The sequence below is a fragment of the Anticarsia gemmatalis genome, chromosome 16, assembly GCF_050436995.1.
Source record: "Anticarsia gemmatalis isolate Benzon Research Colony breed Stoneville strain chromosome 16, ilAntGemm2 primary, whole genome shotgun sequence".
NCBI lineage: Eukaryota > Metazoa > Arthropoda > Insecta > Lepidoptera > Erebidae > Anticarsia > Anticarsia gemmatalis.
Genome location: NC_134760.1, coordinates 7,008,659 through 7,025,495, shown reverse-complemented (window position 1 = coordinate 7,025,495; position 16,837 = coordinate 7,008,659). Strand labels below are relative to the sequence as shown.

Below are 16,837 nucleotides of genomic sequence, written 5' to 3'. Positions count from 1 at the left end.
GTTAATAAAACAAGCTACGTAGGTACTACTTCTACTTACCTAATACATACATTATTACATTATTTTTTACATTTCAACGTTTCGGCTGAATTCAAAAGTTCTTTAAAGTTGAGTTACTTCGACATAACTTCACTAATCCCTATATTTTACCTTTGTAATGCTCTCCTCTCTTCGGCTCATCTTATTAGTATGTGAATCTTCAACAAAAGTTTCTTAATCTACAATTTGATATTCAACTAGTCGCCTAGATCCAATCTTTTCTACATTAAACTCGTACTCCTTGAAAGTTTAAAGTTCATAAGCTTTAAATAACTTTAAGGCGAAAGTAAAAGCCTACGAGTACGTTAAAGATTATTCTAAAATATACGCTTCATGAAAAAGATAAAATAAGAAATTGAACTGTGTTCAGAGAATACAAAACCTGAGGAAATATTCCTGGCCGGTTAGATTTTTATTTTGCGCCTCCAAAAGAATATTATTTAAATGGCAGCATTCTAAAAAGAGTGCTGTAGTTAGAATACCTTTTAAATGGGACTACCAGTATGCAAGAAAAATATGTGATAGTTTTATTCCGCTTTAATAATTTGAGTTATTTTTGCTAATCATACGTAATATATCGAACATACACATAAGAACTTTTTGTACCTTATCAAGTTCAAAAATGTACTTGTATACATAAAATATCATGTGGAAGGTACTTTTTTGTAATCTCGTACCTGTTTTCTTCATAAAGAAGATTGAAATGGTTTGGTCAACTTTTCTGTGGGTAGTAATTAAGGCTGGCCCACGTAATTGAGGGAGGAACAAGGGCTTTGTTTACGCAAACAAACCAACCGCTGAATCACTGTTTTCTTTACCGCAAATATTGTATTCTACAAGCTCATGTTCTCCGGTTTCATCGTCTAAAGACAATTTTGCCGTTTTTTTTTCGATTTCATCAATAAAATTGCTGAACCTTTTGTTCAAAGAAACTGCTTTTTATCCAAAAACCTTCGTCTGTAATGATTTTAGATGTACAATGAGAAAATCATAATAATATGCGTTAATAATTAATCTTTAACTTAACGGCAATAGTACTCTTTGATGACGTTGCAAATGTTTTACTTAGTCTCTGTAAAATGTTATCACATTACGTGCGTGATCAACTATGCATTACTTCACTTGAAACCATTCTGTATAAAGTTTGTTACATTATATACTACTACATACATGGAAATTTCAGTTAAAGCAGACGTACCTACAGCACGTGAAAATGCAAAACAAATACTATGATCATAAAGGACTTGAATATATTTTTTTTAACATTTAAAACATATTCTTATAGATTGATGAATATTGATACACTAACTTAGAGCTAGATTTTTATGATGCCTACGCGTGCTTAAAAATGTGATGTCAACAGTCAGGGTTAGGCAACAGCTTGTCCATCAACGACTTGGATCATTTTGTACCGGTCACATGCGAGCCGGGCTAAAATCAAGTGTTCCGTACATTTTGAAATGATTGGTCACCCATTTTTAATGGGATACTGGGAAAAATATATAAGTAAAGAAGATGTACATAAATAATATACATAAGATAAATGGGTCAGAGCCCATTCGTCCCCTAAAATTCGTCCCCTAGTATAAAAGTTGTAGATTCGGCCCCTACATAGGTGCCCATTGGTCTCCTGGTAGGGGACCAATTAATATTTTAATAAAAAATATTATTTTTAAGGTACCCATTCGTCCCCTCTAATATATATACAATATAAGTTAAAGATTCGGCACCTATTCAGGTGCCTATTGGTCCCCTGAGATAAAATTAGCTATATTTTACATAAGAAACGGTTAACATAATACAATTGTGAACAGTTTATTAACGGAATTAATTTAATAAATCATAACAGATTATTGAAAAAAGAGCTATGATGAATGATAATCCATTATGATTTTGCATGTATGTAGTTAGTAAATATACAAAAAAATAAGAAGTAATTATTTACTGTTGATATGTGTTCTATTTTTTTCTGCATATTTATATGTAATGTTGATTTATATGATGGTCAATCAAGACTGATTTTTGTAAAAGAGTTGTATTTTGTTAGTTTCTAGGACATTGTGATTTTGTATGTGTTAATCTTATTTGAAATAAACATGATATCTACCGAAATACTATATTTTTTATCATAGCCTTTTCTGCGCGACTGTACCAGGACTACCAAGCTGCAGTATACACATATACATGTACTAATATTAGAAGAATTAATAAAAATAAATATTCTTCAGGGGACGAATGGGCCCCTCAAAAGTTCCAGGGGACGAGTGGGCACAGGGTGCGAATCTTAGGGGACGAATGGGCTCTGACCCAAATATTACGCATTGGTAAGGATGCCTTTTAGCGCCAAACACATCATTATTTTTTATATTGAATTTTATAACAAGACAATTATATGTGGTAGGTGTATTATTGATTTGCTATAGAAAAGGATCTTGTGTCTTTTAAAGGGAGAGTCATGGAACCCTAATACTAACGTTACTCGAGTGCACTCTACAAAAACTAGCATAGCATGTGAAACTGGACAGAAGTAGTGTAAATAATGACCAATTTACAGCCAGCGATAATCGTGCAATTATTTTGTAATCATTGGAATTGCAATTTCTAAGAATATGGCGAGGTATGTAACTCCGGCTTGAAGAATCTAATGGGTACGGCGATGCCTTCGTCAAATCCGGCCATAAGTTTAACACGATACCGCATGTGCATTTGAATTTCCATTGAATTATTTTTTTTGTTTTATTTTGATTTGGCTTTAACTAAAATGTTTTGAATGAATTGTAGCGAATGAATAAAACAAAGAAATATATTATAAAAAATATATATTTAGCATATTATAATTTTTATTTATTTATTCGTGAACATGCCGTTTGGAAACCTCTTCGTCAACTACACATTCAATACACAATATAAATAAATAAATATTTTCTTTACATCCTACATCATTAGTCAGTTATCATCAATTAATTGAAGTCAGTTTAGAAATCGGTGAGGTTGATGTCACGGGTGATTTTTGTGTTGATGTCGGTATCAACAAAGTATGTGTCAGACGTCATGGGTGTTCTGTCTACCCAGTCGTAGTCCTTCAGCACCCAACGGTTCCACCTGGTCTTCATGTCACAAACCATCTTCTTGTGGAAGATAACTACGTCAACGAACTTCATATTAGGAGTGAAGAAGGTACCGACGTCAATGTGACGATCCAGAGGGAAACCAAGAGGCATCTTGTCGAGAAGAACAGTCGACCTGAAGTCGTACATCAGATCCTTACGGTACAGGTCCAAAACGTTCATGTCTACATTGTCGACCAATCTCAACGGAGTGACACAGACGTACAGCATCATGTGCATACCACCAACGCGACCCTTAGGAAGCAGCAGCCTGGTCGGGAAACCAGTGTGGAAGTTTCTCAAGTCCTTGACGAGCATGTCTCTCATGTCAGTGATAGTTTCCATCTTCTTCCACAAGTCACGGGTCATGATACGGTCCTTGACAAGGTTGTGCATATCGTAGGAGTTCCTGACGATTGTGTTCTTGCCAGTAGTCAACTTGTACAAGAAAGTGTCGAGTTCAACAAAGTTAAGGCGGTTCGCGTTGATGTCAATGAGACGACCGAAGTGGTCTTTCTTGGGGCCGAGGAATACTCTGACCACACAGTCGACGGTCTTGTCAGACAAGATGTCGAGGGTGACCTTGAAAGGCTGATGATTAAGGCGGCGTTTGCGTACCATGAAGACCATGTCGGTCTTGGTCTTTTTCAGTTCCTCGTCAGTCAATACAACGGCGTTAGTCATGTCCATAAGATAGTCATCGAAGTAAGTGACGAGCTTGTCAACAACAACGTTGTCGATCTTCACTCCGGGGAAGTAGAGGTCCTCCTTAGTGTAGCTGGGCAGACGAAGTTTGAACAAACAAATAAGGTCGACGATGCGTTTCTGCAGTTGGTAGAATACGGGGTCACGCAGCGCTGTCTGGTAGTGGTCCAAAACGCCGGGTACGACAAAGTATCTGTAAAAAGTAAAAATAGTTTGAGAAACAAGTCATCATATACATAAACAAAAATATTTTAAACATCGTGTAAAGTTTATCGAAACTTACTTATCAGAATTGAATGTGTTTAATCCAAAGACCGCCTTCATGACGATCAACAAGTAGCGGTAGGCAACGACGTGGGTCTTGTCAAGAACAGTCTTGTCAATTTTACCGTAGATCAGCTTGCCGAGCATTTCGATGTCATCATACTTTGTGAGTTCGAGCCTCATACCGTTAATCTGCAATATAAATTATATTATTTCACTGTCACGCTTACGATTTACAAAACAAATATAAAGCTACCATTATACTCACTTCAATGAATCCTTTAACGATGCAATCCCTAATGATCCTCTCGTATTCTTCGCAAAGACGGATGATGTCAAGATTGTAATCATGAGCGATGACGTAGTTGTTGAACCTCACAGGGAACTCTACACCGTTGTGGTTCTTCAACCAAGGCCAGTATCCTGTCTTTATGGTCTTGTACCAGGAGAATTCCTTTATCTTGCCTAATCCGTTGGACAGACGCTCCAAGTAGTATCTGGCCAGAATTTGTTGGTACATGTATAGAGTAAGCTCGAAACGCCTCATCTTCAGTTTGTCGAACATCGTGTCCTTCATCCAGAACGGATAATCAATGTGGAAGTAGTAGTAGTAGGTGTTTAGATCGATGTCCTCAGTGAAGTAGCGGAGCCTGTCCTCGTCATTGAGATACACACGCTTGTCGTAGATGTTCTCATCAATGATGTATACATCTTTGTCGGTCTTCTTGATTCCGTAGAAATCGCACAGTTTCATGTCCAAAAGCCCCTTCTTCATTTTGAGTAAGTATGCCTTTTGGATCACATCAGCGCGTACGAAGTAGTACGGGTAGATTTCATAGGGAGGAGGAAGGATGATTCCTTTGCAATCCTCACGATGTCTGACTGCCACGGTAAGAGCGTACACGAACATGCCTTCGTTAAGGTAAAGACGCATCCAGCAGGCGGTCTTTAGGAAAGTGTCGAAGTCCTTAGCGTAGTACAGCATGTGGAACATGGTGACCACTTCCTTAAGTTGGCGATCAATATGAATGGTGAAGATCTCGCCTCTAGGCAAGACTCCAACCTTGATCATTTTAAGGAAGTCTTTTACAACATCGGTTTTCTGTAAAAAGAAGTTTAATTAGTTTCAAGTCTCGTCAAAAACATAGTTTAGGTAACATAGCTATAATTAATTATGCACTTACAGTATAAAATTCCATGTGGTCCTCAATTTTGTAGTCTTTGCCCAAGTCCACAAGCTCCTTGTACATAAGTTTCTCGGTTACATGGTTAAACAGTTTCAGGATGACCATCTGCCTTTGCTTGATATCTACTTTGACTGCAAAAAGTAAAATAAATGTTACAGTAATTCATTTGGATTCACCCATTGGATATTTAAGACCCAGCTAAACATCATATAAACTGGTGTCGCTGTTTAGCGAAATTAACAAAAGGAAAACTTATTTATAATGTTGGTATAAATGGCTTACAACTAGCAACACTTAGATTTCTTCCTAAATTCTGACGACTTGCATAAGAGACCCCAAAACATACCAGAAAACAAAGTCATCAGAAAAAAAAACAGAAATTACTTACCGACGCCAGTGGTGATATCGTCGAGATCAGGTCTAGCCGTGGCCATGGCGGCCAGGCCGACTACCAGTAACAGGACAGCCCTCATCGTGGAGTCGACTCAGTGTGAGATCAACTGTACTCCTCCCCACAACCCACCCTCTTTTATACCAAAACTGCATGACGATAATCTATATATTTGTTTTGCTTTAATATCCAATGTCTTTAAACAAGGGTATCTCCTATGTTACAATGTTGTTGATATTGTTATGTTTATTGATAAGAAAGTCATATGAATAAGTTACAGATAAGAACGTGATAAAAAGACGAACAGATTTTGACAAGGTTAAACTTTCTTGCTTCAGTTTGTGCAACCTACAGGTCAGAAATTTTACAGACCCCATTTCAGCTTTATGTGCCGTAAACGGATTAAGCACTGGAATATTATGTTTTCATTAATGATCATTGATAAACTTTTCACCTGCGATAAAACTGATATTTGTTGCTACGGGAACCCTCGGTTCATGTAGTGTGAGTGTAGTTACATCTGTTATTCAAGATGACGTTGTAAAATTGCAACAACGAAATATTTATGAACAGCTGTTCATTGTTTATGTCGAAGGGGTGTAAAAATATTTTACCATCATATCGTCACCAAATATTTGCGAACCACTCAAGAACATAAGCACACCGAGAATGTGCACAGTTTTACGGGAATCATTTTATTTTGTTTACCTTTACAAATTGTTGTGGAAGTAAATGTTGGTGTGGAGAATAAAAATATTCTGTTAGAAAAATTCCTGGGTTTTTTTAGATGTAAAACGGTATTCTGTTTTTGTTGATCATGGGAGTTTTGTTATCGAAAAGTAAAAAAAGTTTTCGGAGAAATTTGATTTTAATATCACGTAAAATTATTACTTACTTATGGCGGTTGTATTGACTGTAGGTACGTAGTATATCTGATGCGCGTTGCCAGTCAATATTATTGTTTACCACGGCGATCGTTTGCTACAGCATCTGCCTTTACGAATGAAAGAGAAGAAGGAAATCCTATCCTGACATAATTTTATATTATTATGTTTATTTAAGAATGTAACAAAGCTGTAGAAATAACATTAAATGTAACGTTTCGTATTATTTTAGTGTTGTGTTCCTAATTAAATATCAGTTTACCTCGTTCGTGTTCCTCTTAATTGTACTTTATGTTATTGTATATTTTGGCAGAACACTAGGTAGACCCTTTATACAGTGGAACGAATAGAGGGCTCAGGTGACGCTAGTATTTAATTATAATAGAGACAAACCCTCGCCTTATGTATTTACGCAAGCAGGCACTGTTTTACGAAATTAAAATTTCTCACATGTTGATGAACAATATCTTTGTTTTTCCAAAAATATTCTGGATCAGTCTGCTTTAAGGAAATCACAATTACGTTCTTAAATATCAAATGTCTTCTACAATAAGTATATCGAGTTTAGATATAGTCCAATGCTTGAAAAGTTATCACAGTCAGAATTACAACTCTAATGTCGACTGCGGCAGTTTATCTATTCAATAGCGTTAAAACTCATACAAAAAAAAACGCTAATGAACAGATAAACTACCGCTAAATGTACTCAGAAACAGGGGGTTATAGATGCTCAACTATGTAATAACACATACGTTAGTTATGAAATATTCCATTTCACATTCCACTGCTGTGTTGTTCAGTTAAAGGTCGCGCAAAAATTGATATGAACCAATGTTGACAAACATACTTTTAATTTCTAGATAATTATAATTAGCGGAGATAAGAAATGAAAGCGGCTATAGGTAAAAACTATTATGATGACCAATGTAATATCTCAAGCTTACTCATATCATATATTATATGCGTTAAGTACATATGTATGTCAGTTAAACATGTAAAACTTCTTTATATACGAAATTTCATATTCCTCCAAAATTATTTATAGAGATACATACCCTCTTATTCATAAAAATATATGAAGTTATGAAAGGCTTATAAAGAGGTTTTGTTTCTTTCACTCCTTACTACTCCTTAGCGAAATGAAAAAGAGAAATCATATTTTAGTAGCTTTTTAACTAAAATAGGTTTATAGTGTGTTTATGAATAAGAGGGTTATTACACGCTCAAATGCATAGTTCTTTATTTTTTTATTTATACTTGTAACCAGTTTTACAATATACCTTGTTTTAAACATAAATTAATTTAATATAGAACTGGTATGCGTCTATGGCACGCCTTTGCCATCGACGGAAGGCACTGTCAATCGATATTAACTGCTAACATTATTACTAACACGTTAATGTCAAAGCCATGTCGTTATCTCCATCTCGACTAATCTTGAGTTTACCGCATTAACTCTTGCATAGAGATTAAAGATTATTATAATGATAAATTACTCTCATCAATTATTATATTATGGTATACTATGTTACTTTGCAAACCATGCTTTTGTTGTGTATTTCTATTTAAACTGTTTGACAGTACCTCGATTCTCTACCACTATCGACAACCGACAACCGGCTAGCTATCGAAATTTTGACATATAGAATGTACTGCCAAAAAAATTCCTACGACGCCCGTCAGAGGCGCTGATCAGATTTTCATACAAAATTTCTCGATGACAGGTCGGTGGTCGGTAGTCGATAGTAGTAGAGAATCGAGCTACTGAATATGAGTTATTCTTAACTGCCTCCGTGGCGCAGTAGCTCACATCGCCACACCGCTACCATTGTGTCGGGATGCCGTGGATTCGATTCTCACACTGAACAATTATTTGTGAGATCCACAAATATTGTTTCGGGTCTGAAACAATTATTTGTGACCGTTGTTTGTATGTTTGTAAAAGTCCCTGCGACATAAGAGCAAATTAGTGCGGGAGTTGTCTTTTAAAATAAACAAAAAGTTGTCTTTGAAATAAGTTGTAATTTGGAATGCTAATTAATTTAATATTATAATCCATACTAATATTATAAATGCGAAAGTAACTCTGTCTGTCTGTCTGTCTGTCTGTCTGTCTGTCTGCTACTCAATCACGTCTAAACTACTGAACCAATTTGCATGAAATTTGGTATGGAGATATTTTGATACCCGAGAAAGGACATAGGCTACTTTTTACCGCGGGAAAATGACGCATTTCCCGGGAAAATTCAGAAGATTCAACGAAGTCGCGAAAAATAAATATTATAATGACATTGAATTAACAAAATTCCGTTGCCATGGCAACTGTTTTAATGGCGGATATGCCTTAGCGCGACTTCGATAAATTAAAAGATATAAATAATTTTGAGAATATTTTTCGTGAAAAAAAAGCATATTTTATATCATCACGCTACGACCAATAGGAGCAGAGTAGGTAACAGTAAAAAGTGTTACAAAAATATGGAAAATTCTGACCCATTCTCTCTTATATGACGCAAGCGAAGTTGCGCGGGTCAGCTAGTAGTTTTATAAAGAAAATAACTAAAGCATAGTTAAGCTATAACAGGTCCTCACAAGCTAGGGTTAACCGTATCTCGTACGCTTAAGCTTCACGCGTGGGTAATTTAATTTTCATAGAGTATTCCTCAACTCTCGCGTGCAGGAAGGGTGACAGGTTATTTACATTTCACACGGCGCTCGTACTCATTTTAAAATTCATTATTTTTAAATGCCGTAGATAAATAGCTTTTAAAATATTTTATCCGATTACTTTTATATCTGGGTCCGATCGTTGATATATGACATAGTCGATGAACATTGATAAAACAAAACAATCATTCGAACATACTAATTCCTCCTCTCTGAAGTGCGTAAAGAATATGAATAGATTTATAACCTTTTATAGTTTTGCCGCTTTATGTAAACTGTATAATTAATAAAAGCAACACACATAAATAATTCACATTTCGTTATTTAGATTTCCCGGAATTAATCATATAGCCTCGTATCGATATTTCCCTAAAGAGTTAGATAAGGTCGGATCACCTCACTGGGCACAGTTCCAAATTCCACATTACCGAGAATAACCAAAAGAAAATCTCATTCGCTTAAAATCGTCATCAGCAAATAAGTAATGATATATTCTATCTAACTCGATCTTTTACCAAGAATTTTCTACTTAAGAAACCAAATACCAAATGGCATGGGATTCGAATACCAGTGAGCTTTAGCTCGATTCTCTACTACTATCGACTACCGACAACCGGCGTGTCACCGAGAGATTTGTATGAAAATCTGATCAGCACCTCTGACGGGCGCCGTAGGGACTATTTTGGCAGTACATTCTAAATGTCACACTTTCCATTTCCATACTCGACAGTATCGTCTGTACAGAATTACGCTATTAGTCATGTTACTAAGTTGACAACTAGTGAATGTCATATTGATAGCCACTATGCAGTTAGGGAATGCAATCCCGACTCGAGATCGTCAACTCGAGATCCCTCGCGATCAGAAATATCAATCCCGCGGGATCCCGAGATTTTCGGGATCCCGTCTAGTTAGTAAAAATATTACAATTCGAACGGCTTGTTTAATGTAATATGTGTGTGATAGTGTGGTGAATGCAATAAATTATTATTTGAAAGAAAATAAAAGCCTTTATTTTTCAATATTACTAACAACGTAACATAATTAACAGGTGTAATAACATGAACATAATCAAAAAAGTAAGTGTAGCTCCAGGAGATCAAAATAAAAAGTAATCACATGGCATTTTGAAAGTAGCCTCTTAAAATACAAAGTGTATCAATAGAACGAGCTTCTAATCGGCATCTTAAGTCTATTGCAATGTAGCCAACTGCTGAAAATGCCCTCTCCGACATAGGGATTGCAATCCGGTCCGGCGGATCCGGGGATCCGGCGGATCCGGCGTGTTTCTAAACCTGCCGGATCCGGCACTAACGCAACGGATCCGGTGCCGGATCCGATAAACCTCAAAATCGCGAAAATAATCCCATAATATCATATTTTAAGGCAGAAAGAGCCTTCTCAGCCACGGGTTATATTTGTAGTTCCATCAGAAGCAGATTAGGGGATAGAACTATCAATATTATTTTACCTTAGATCTTTTTTTCAGACACAAAAATGATTGTTTTACTGATTCAAGTACTTGAACTTTACACTGCACTGCAGCAAATAAATGCTTTTTCTATGAATGACTAAAGTTGATTTTATAAGCACATAAATAAGAAATGTTTGATTGTTAAGTCTGTTAAACTAATTATCATGTTGTTGATTGTTGTCAATAATCAAACTGATTGTTCTGTTATTCAATATAGTTTCATATTTTCGTTAAATAAAATCCAAAAAATATAAAGTTATTATTGCTCTAGTCTAGTAGGTAGTAAGTACTTACAGATAATTACATTAATAACTAAGACTGATAATTTAATTATATATAATATGTAGTTTAATCTCAATTTCATTCGGTGAAAACAAAATAGTAATGAATACTAAAATGTTATAATTAAAGATGATATTATTCTTCATGATAAAATGTTTTATACCTATTATTTTTTTTAAATCAAAGTAAATTTACCCTCAAATTCATTTGTCCATACCTCCCATTCATCAAAAATGGCGAACTATGTATAAGCATTAAGCAGTCTCTAATCCGGCCGGATCCGGTCGGATCCGACCGGATTGGCGTCAATCCGGTAAAATCCGGCCGGATTGAAGATTATACCGGATTGCAATCCCGACAATCCCGAACGGGATCTCGTCATATTATGCTTCGGGATTGATCCCGAAAAAATACACGGGATCTCGCGAGATCGGGATCCCGCGAGATCGGGATTGCATTCACTATATGCAGTACATTGCTGCTTTGACATTACGTGTAATCACTATAATATAACGCAGAAAACAATGTAAAGCGTAGTGGCTTTCAAATGATTGTCAACTAAGATACGTGATAGTCCGCCAGGAAAACGTAAACTGCGGGCTTAAGAACTATATGAACCACTAAAACATAGCCAATAAAAAATAATTTGTCCAGCCATTTTAAATTCCTATAGTATTCTTTATGCTCTAGTTTGTCATCAGTGTCTCTGTTTAACTGTTTTAACAAACAAAGTAACGAACTGTAAAGCTTCACTATGAATATTTTACTTAGCACACTTTGTTCAAACGAATATTAATTTATTGAAATACGAGATTTTGTTTTATTTTAGTTTACTGTAAATAAGCTCTGAGATGTATTTATAAATATTTGAAAACAAAGCATATGCAGTACAAGCCTTTCAAAGGGGTGACCAAAATATTTAAATAAAATTCAAAGATCAAAATAAGATAAACTTTGCAACGGCAAAGTTGATAATAGTGATGTAATTAAGAAGAATTTATTTCCTTAAAACGATAGATGAAAAGTAAACTATGCAACGGTTAAAAATATTCTGAAAAGTCAGCAGTAAAAATCTTTTAATATCCCCTACACTATACCTAACTAATATGCGTTAAGACAAAAACAAAACAAGTAACCTCATGTAATCAAGCACTATTATTATAAACAATAATTATTTTATATCGTAAATAGTTTTATCAGCGTTCGATCAACGGTAATAACGAGTGTTTTGTTTAATATAGGTACACTGTGCCAGTAGCCCTACAATTTCGCCAATAAATAAAATTAAATATTCCATCTGTCGCCCTCAGTCCACCCCCGGGAACAGTTCGACGTGGTTTATTTAAGCCGGTCAAGACTACATCTTGTTATTGTAATAGTTTATGTATTTTCTACTATCCTTTTTAAGAACGTGCATATTAGAAAACTCTAGGTACTTATGTTTCTTAAGAAAATAGAGAACATATTTTGTTTTACTAACCCATTACTGTCTCACTGCTGGGCAAGGGTCTCCTCCCAAACGAGGGGGAGGGGTTAGGCCTTGAATCCACCACGCTGGCCAAGTACGGGTTGGGGACTTTGCATGCAGAGAACATCAAATACAACTATACTGAAATTATCAAACACTTGTTATCGATATATTTTTAGTATCTGTCCCTAAAATAATAGCGTAATACTGTACCGCAATAGTATTATCGTACATACCAAAAACTGAAGTACTAACGATAATAATATCTAAGTTGAAAGTGTGTAATTAGAGCTATTTTACATACACTTCTTGACAATGTAACATTAATTTATTAACTAACTTGAAACTAGGTAACTCTTGCGGTGAATTTAAGTCACTCTACTTTTCCCGCATTCCCAGTTCCTGTAGAACTTCTTAATTGTTTTGTATGGTATACTATAATGAGATTCTGTTGAATTACGATTAGGTATATGACCTTAGTTTTGAATAGAAAATCGAAAACATTCAAATATCCATATTCACCCATAGCTGCAAAAAATAAATAAACACATAATATAGATTTTTCTTTTTTCCCGTATCTGTGGATGTCATAAGCTGAGTGAACAGTAAGTGAATACAAAGAATTTCTTCTGCAAGCAATCTTGAATGCGTTCAGCACGAGTTGACGCCGTGATAGCCTTTATCACTGTATTCAATTGTGATAAACAAACTGATGTGTAATTTTCCGACGTATCGAAGCCTCATCAAAGGCTGTCACGCCGTCTTCAGCTGATCCACTGTTTAGGATCACCACACACGAAAATAAGTACCGCAGGATTTTTGTATGCCCATACATTTTTAAATAGTGTAATCATAAACTAACTAAAATTGCTAGTTTAGGTTGGATGTTATTTACTCATCCCTGATAGCGTCTAATGTTACCATTTTTAATGGCAATAACCACAAAGGCATCTGTAGATTATACTCCGGTTGTATAAAACCTGCTATCGATAGGAAAAACGTTAAAAAACTCACTATATTCAATTTTTTTATGACACCAAATGTATCGTGTCGATGATGACGTTAAAATTGTAAGCGTGATGACAATAGAAAGTTGTAAGATGTGGACACAATGCACATTGTTACATATTATCCACCGGACAAAACGTTCATTCTATGTATCAAGCCTGCTTTAAATGCACATACTTTTTTCGTTTAACTATAGGTAAACAAAACTACGCCCAACTTCGCTCATTTACAACGTACGAAAATATCAATTTATTTATTGCTATTCGTCAAGAAACAATAGGTGCTCAATTATTGCAAAATACTTTGAAGTAAGTATACGACAGTACTTTTACCACTTCCATTAATAAAAATGCTTTTGGTATGCGTTAGCATTTAATACATATTTTTAGCGCTGACTGTAAAAATAACAAAATATTGAGCGATGCAGTTCATTTGTTCAAAAATAATTATATATTAAGCGGTCAATTTAAGTAAATGCTTAAATATGTGCGTAAACATTATTCAAAGTTATTCTTAATAATGTCAATGTATGTTGCGCCTTAGACGGGTAGAGTTTCTTCGACGAAACCTTATGTGGCCCCTATTCTTGGCACGGTACAAGTCAGCCCAAATTTATACGTGCTAATAAATCTAGTTATAGGATAAGTCTACGTGTAATTAGCTGGGTCGATATTGTTGCTGCTTAGTGTAAGCTCCTTAGTATTCGTCTTGGTAAATACCTATTGTGCTTGAATTCGGCTACAAATATGTAGTATTAGTTATTAAAGTAGAATAAAAACAAGATCTATGATAGCATTACGGATAATTTCGATCATTATACGTATTGCTAAGATCAATAATTTTCACTCAAAGAATAATTCAGTTCTACATAAATTACTCTACAATTCTACTCTTAATTTTCTTATTTCTTTCTTTTTATATACAATTCTTAATATAATAATACTACAATATTTAATTAAACATTTTGGTCGACGCTCAAACTTCTGTATCATATTATAATTTGTGCTATTTTCCAGTACATGATTAATTACGCGTAATAAACCACACAAGCGCCTATCAATTATGTCATATTTGTAACGCGACAGCGTGTAAATATAAAATGAACGGTGATATGATCATTATTCACTATCTAATTTTCATTCTACAACGCTATTAGTCATTAATATAATGAAATAGTAGCTAATTTAAAAATAAAACAATGTTTTTTCTCATTTATAAAAAGGTAATTATATTAAAATTTTACGAAATATGATAAATTAGCAAACTGTCACTGTAAAGTTTTGATGTTAGGTAATAATCTAAGTACTTATTCACTCTTATTTTAATTCCAATTTGTCTAAAAAGTCATAGAAAATGGTCAAATTAAAATTCAACCTTTTATTGATTAACTCTCTGTTTTAAATAAACATATTCTCGATTTCAACATTTCTAAACATGTAGCAGGAGAGTATTAGCAGTTATTTTTATACATTTTGTTTAGTTTTCGGATTGATTATCCCACACTTGTTCGTAAGGCGTAAGACGGAGCCTTAATGATCCTTTACAAAAGTTTATTTTTGGCGACTATCAATTTGCGACTATCAATTTTCCCAATGAAAATGCCGTTAGAATGAAAATATTGAATGAAAAATCTACTTTTTTATATTAAGTCATAAAATGTGCTAATAAAGTTTCTCGTACATACATTGAAGCCGTTAGTCGTAGACTTATTACACGGGTTATTAAACTTTTGATAACAACGATATTGGCTCTATTACGAGCATTTAACACGAAAGACACTCATGACCCAGAAATATAAACTAAAAAATAATTAAAAAATACAAAGGTACTAATAAGGAGATGGAATAAGCCACTGACATCGCAAAAACGAATGTCAATTGATTTTAAATCAATGTGACTCACATGATACGTTCAATGATAGCAGAACAAATGAATACGTAGTCATGAATGAAAAACGGTAAATATTCATCGGTGATCGGGTGAAAAGAGTACTCACCTTAGTACCTATACATGTGACGAAAGCATTTTCCACAGTCGGTCGGCGAGTCGGTACAATTTTCATAGGTTAGCTACGGCGAACGCTGCTACGCCAGTTCCGATCGCACACGCGAGCAGACCGCTCGCGTCGCTTGTTCAAAATTCTAACGTCGAATTACGTACGATTTGAATGTAAACAAAACGGAACATGATTGAAAATCTTTAAATGCGTTCTAGAATTCAACGACTGATGCATTAATTTGCATTGTTTTTTTATGTGATTGTCTGTGGTTATGGAAATAAAAACGTTTATGGTTTCTTGTGTGTTTATTTAATGTGGGATTTTCGTAGTGGTGTTAGCGGTTGTTGACTTCAGTTTTCCAGGTAATGTTTTAGTTGATCGTTGTAACTGATTAATTGTGTTTTATAATGTATTTAGGCACTTTAATTTACTTTTGCGATATTTATATGTTGTTGCGTTAGTTAGGTAGTTATTGAAGGTAAGGAACGTAAATGCAACTTCGAATACTGGATACAAAATACTAAAAGAAGTAAAATTCTAACATTTGCAATGCTATAAAATCTTTAAGGTTGCTTAGGACTAGTTAAGGTTGTACTGTAAATTATATTTATGTAGAAAATTTAAGTAAAGTGGTCTCTACTCTAAGTTATTCAAGTACCTAAATCCATTAGTATTATTTTCATTGCCTTTTAACTGCGTACGAAGAACCATTAAAGTGTAATGTAATATGCAGTGCAAGCAAATAGTTAGGAAATTATGAGCAAATTAATATTGCATTAATTTTATGATACGTTAGTAATAATGCACATTTCATGAAAAGATGTATGATTTATTTTACGTTGATTTCCACATTCTAGGAACAAAATAAAAATACATGTAACAAAGAATTAGAACTTGCAAATTATTAAATGTTTCTCTAATTACGGATTTATAGGTATAAGTACTAGATATTGAATTAAGTAGATATAAATAGCATACTGGCAAATTAGCGGAAAACCATATCCTACAATATAAGACATAACACGCAAACCTAAACTAATACAACTACCCATATAACACGAAGAAGGTCAGATATGTCTCACAAATGTATCATGCATCAGGACAAATCAAATTTTCCCTAATTCACATCTATTCGCACACACACAAGTATACGAACACATGTTTTTCTACTCATCCGTTAACCTTTTGCATGTGTGCATAAACTAAACGCGGTCTTTTGACGGTGTTATCATGTGTGCGTGTACATTCATCCACACGCGTACAAATGCGTGAATACGTATCTAAGTGCGTTGGTACGTTTGCAACGGAAATTGCCCGACGAGTCCGCGAACGGAAGCGACCGAGTCGGGATCCAAGATGAGT

General features: G+C 34.7%; 2 protein-coding genes across 2 annotated transcripts in view; one reads left to right on the top strand and one right to left on the bottom strand.

The window, feature by feature from the left end:
* Nucleotides 1–2,898: 2,898 nt before the first annotated feature.
* LOC142979323 (basic juvenile hormone-suppressible protein 2-like) lies at nt 2,899–5,797 on the bottom strand. The gene is made up of 5 exons (XM_076124177.1): nt 5,691–5,797; nt 5,300–5,433; nt 4,384–5,217; nt 4,135–4,307; nt 2,899–4,044 (listed from the first exon to the last, which is right to left on the bottom strand). Exons 1-5 carry the CDS (start codon nt 5,773–5,775, stop codon nt 3,015–3,017), a joined length of 2,256 nt encoding a protein of 751 aa, XP_075980292.1. The 5' UTR covers nt 5,776–5,797; the 3' UTR covers nt 2,899–3,014.
* A 9,786-nt stretch (nt 5,798–15,583) lies between these two features.
* RapGAP1 (Rap GTPase activating protein 1) overlaps nt 15,584–16,837 on the top strand; it is a 276,369-nt gene continuing 275,115 nt past the window's right edge. Inside the window, exon 1 of the mRNA XM_076124617.1 lies at nt 15,584–15,837. The gene's annotated coding sequence lies outside the window, so the exon portion shown is untranslated. The remainder of the gene's footprint in view (nt 15,838–16,837) is intronic.

What these genes read in the sequence shown, in the direction of transcription:
- LOC142979323 (XM_076124177.1), bottom strand. Translation starts at nt 5,775, where the DNA reads ATGAGGGCTGTCCTGTTACTGGTAGTCGGCCTGGCCGCCATGGCCACG. An exon ending in CGATATCACCACTGGCGTCG is followed by an intron (nt 5,434 to 5,690) that starts GTAAGTAATTTC and finishes TACTTTTTGCAG; the next exon opens with TCAAAGTAGATATCAAGCAA. An exon ending in AACACATTCAATTCTGATAA is followed by an intron (nt 4,045 to 4,134) that starts GTAAGTTTCGAT and finishes TACTTTTTACAG; the next exon opens with ATACTTTGTCGTACCCGGCG.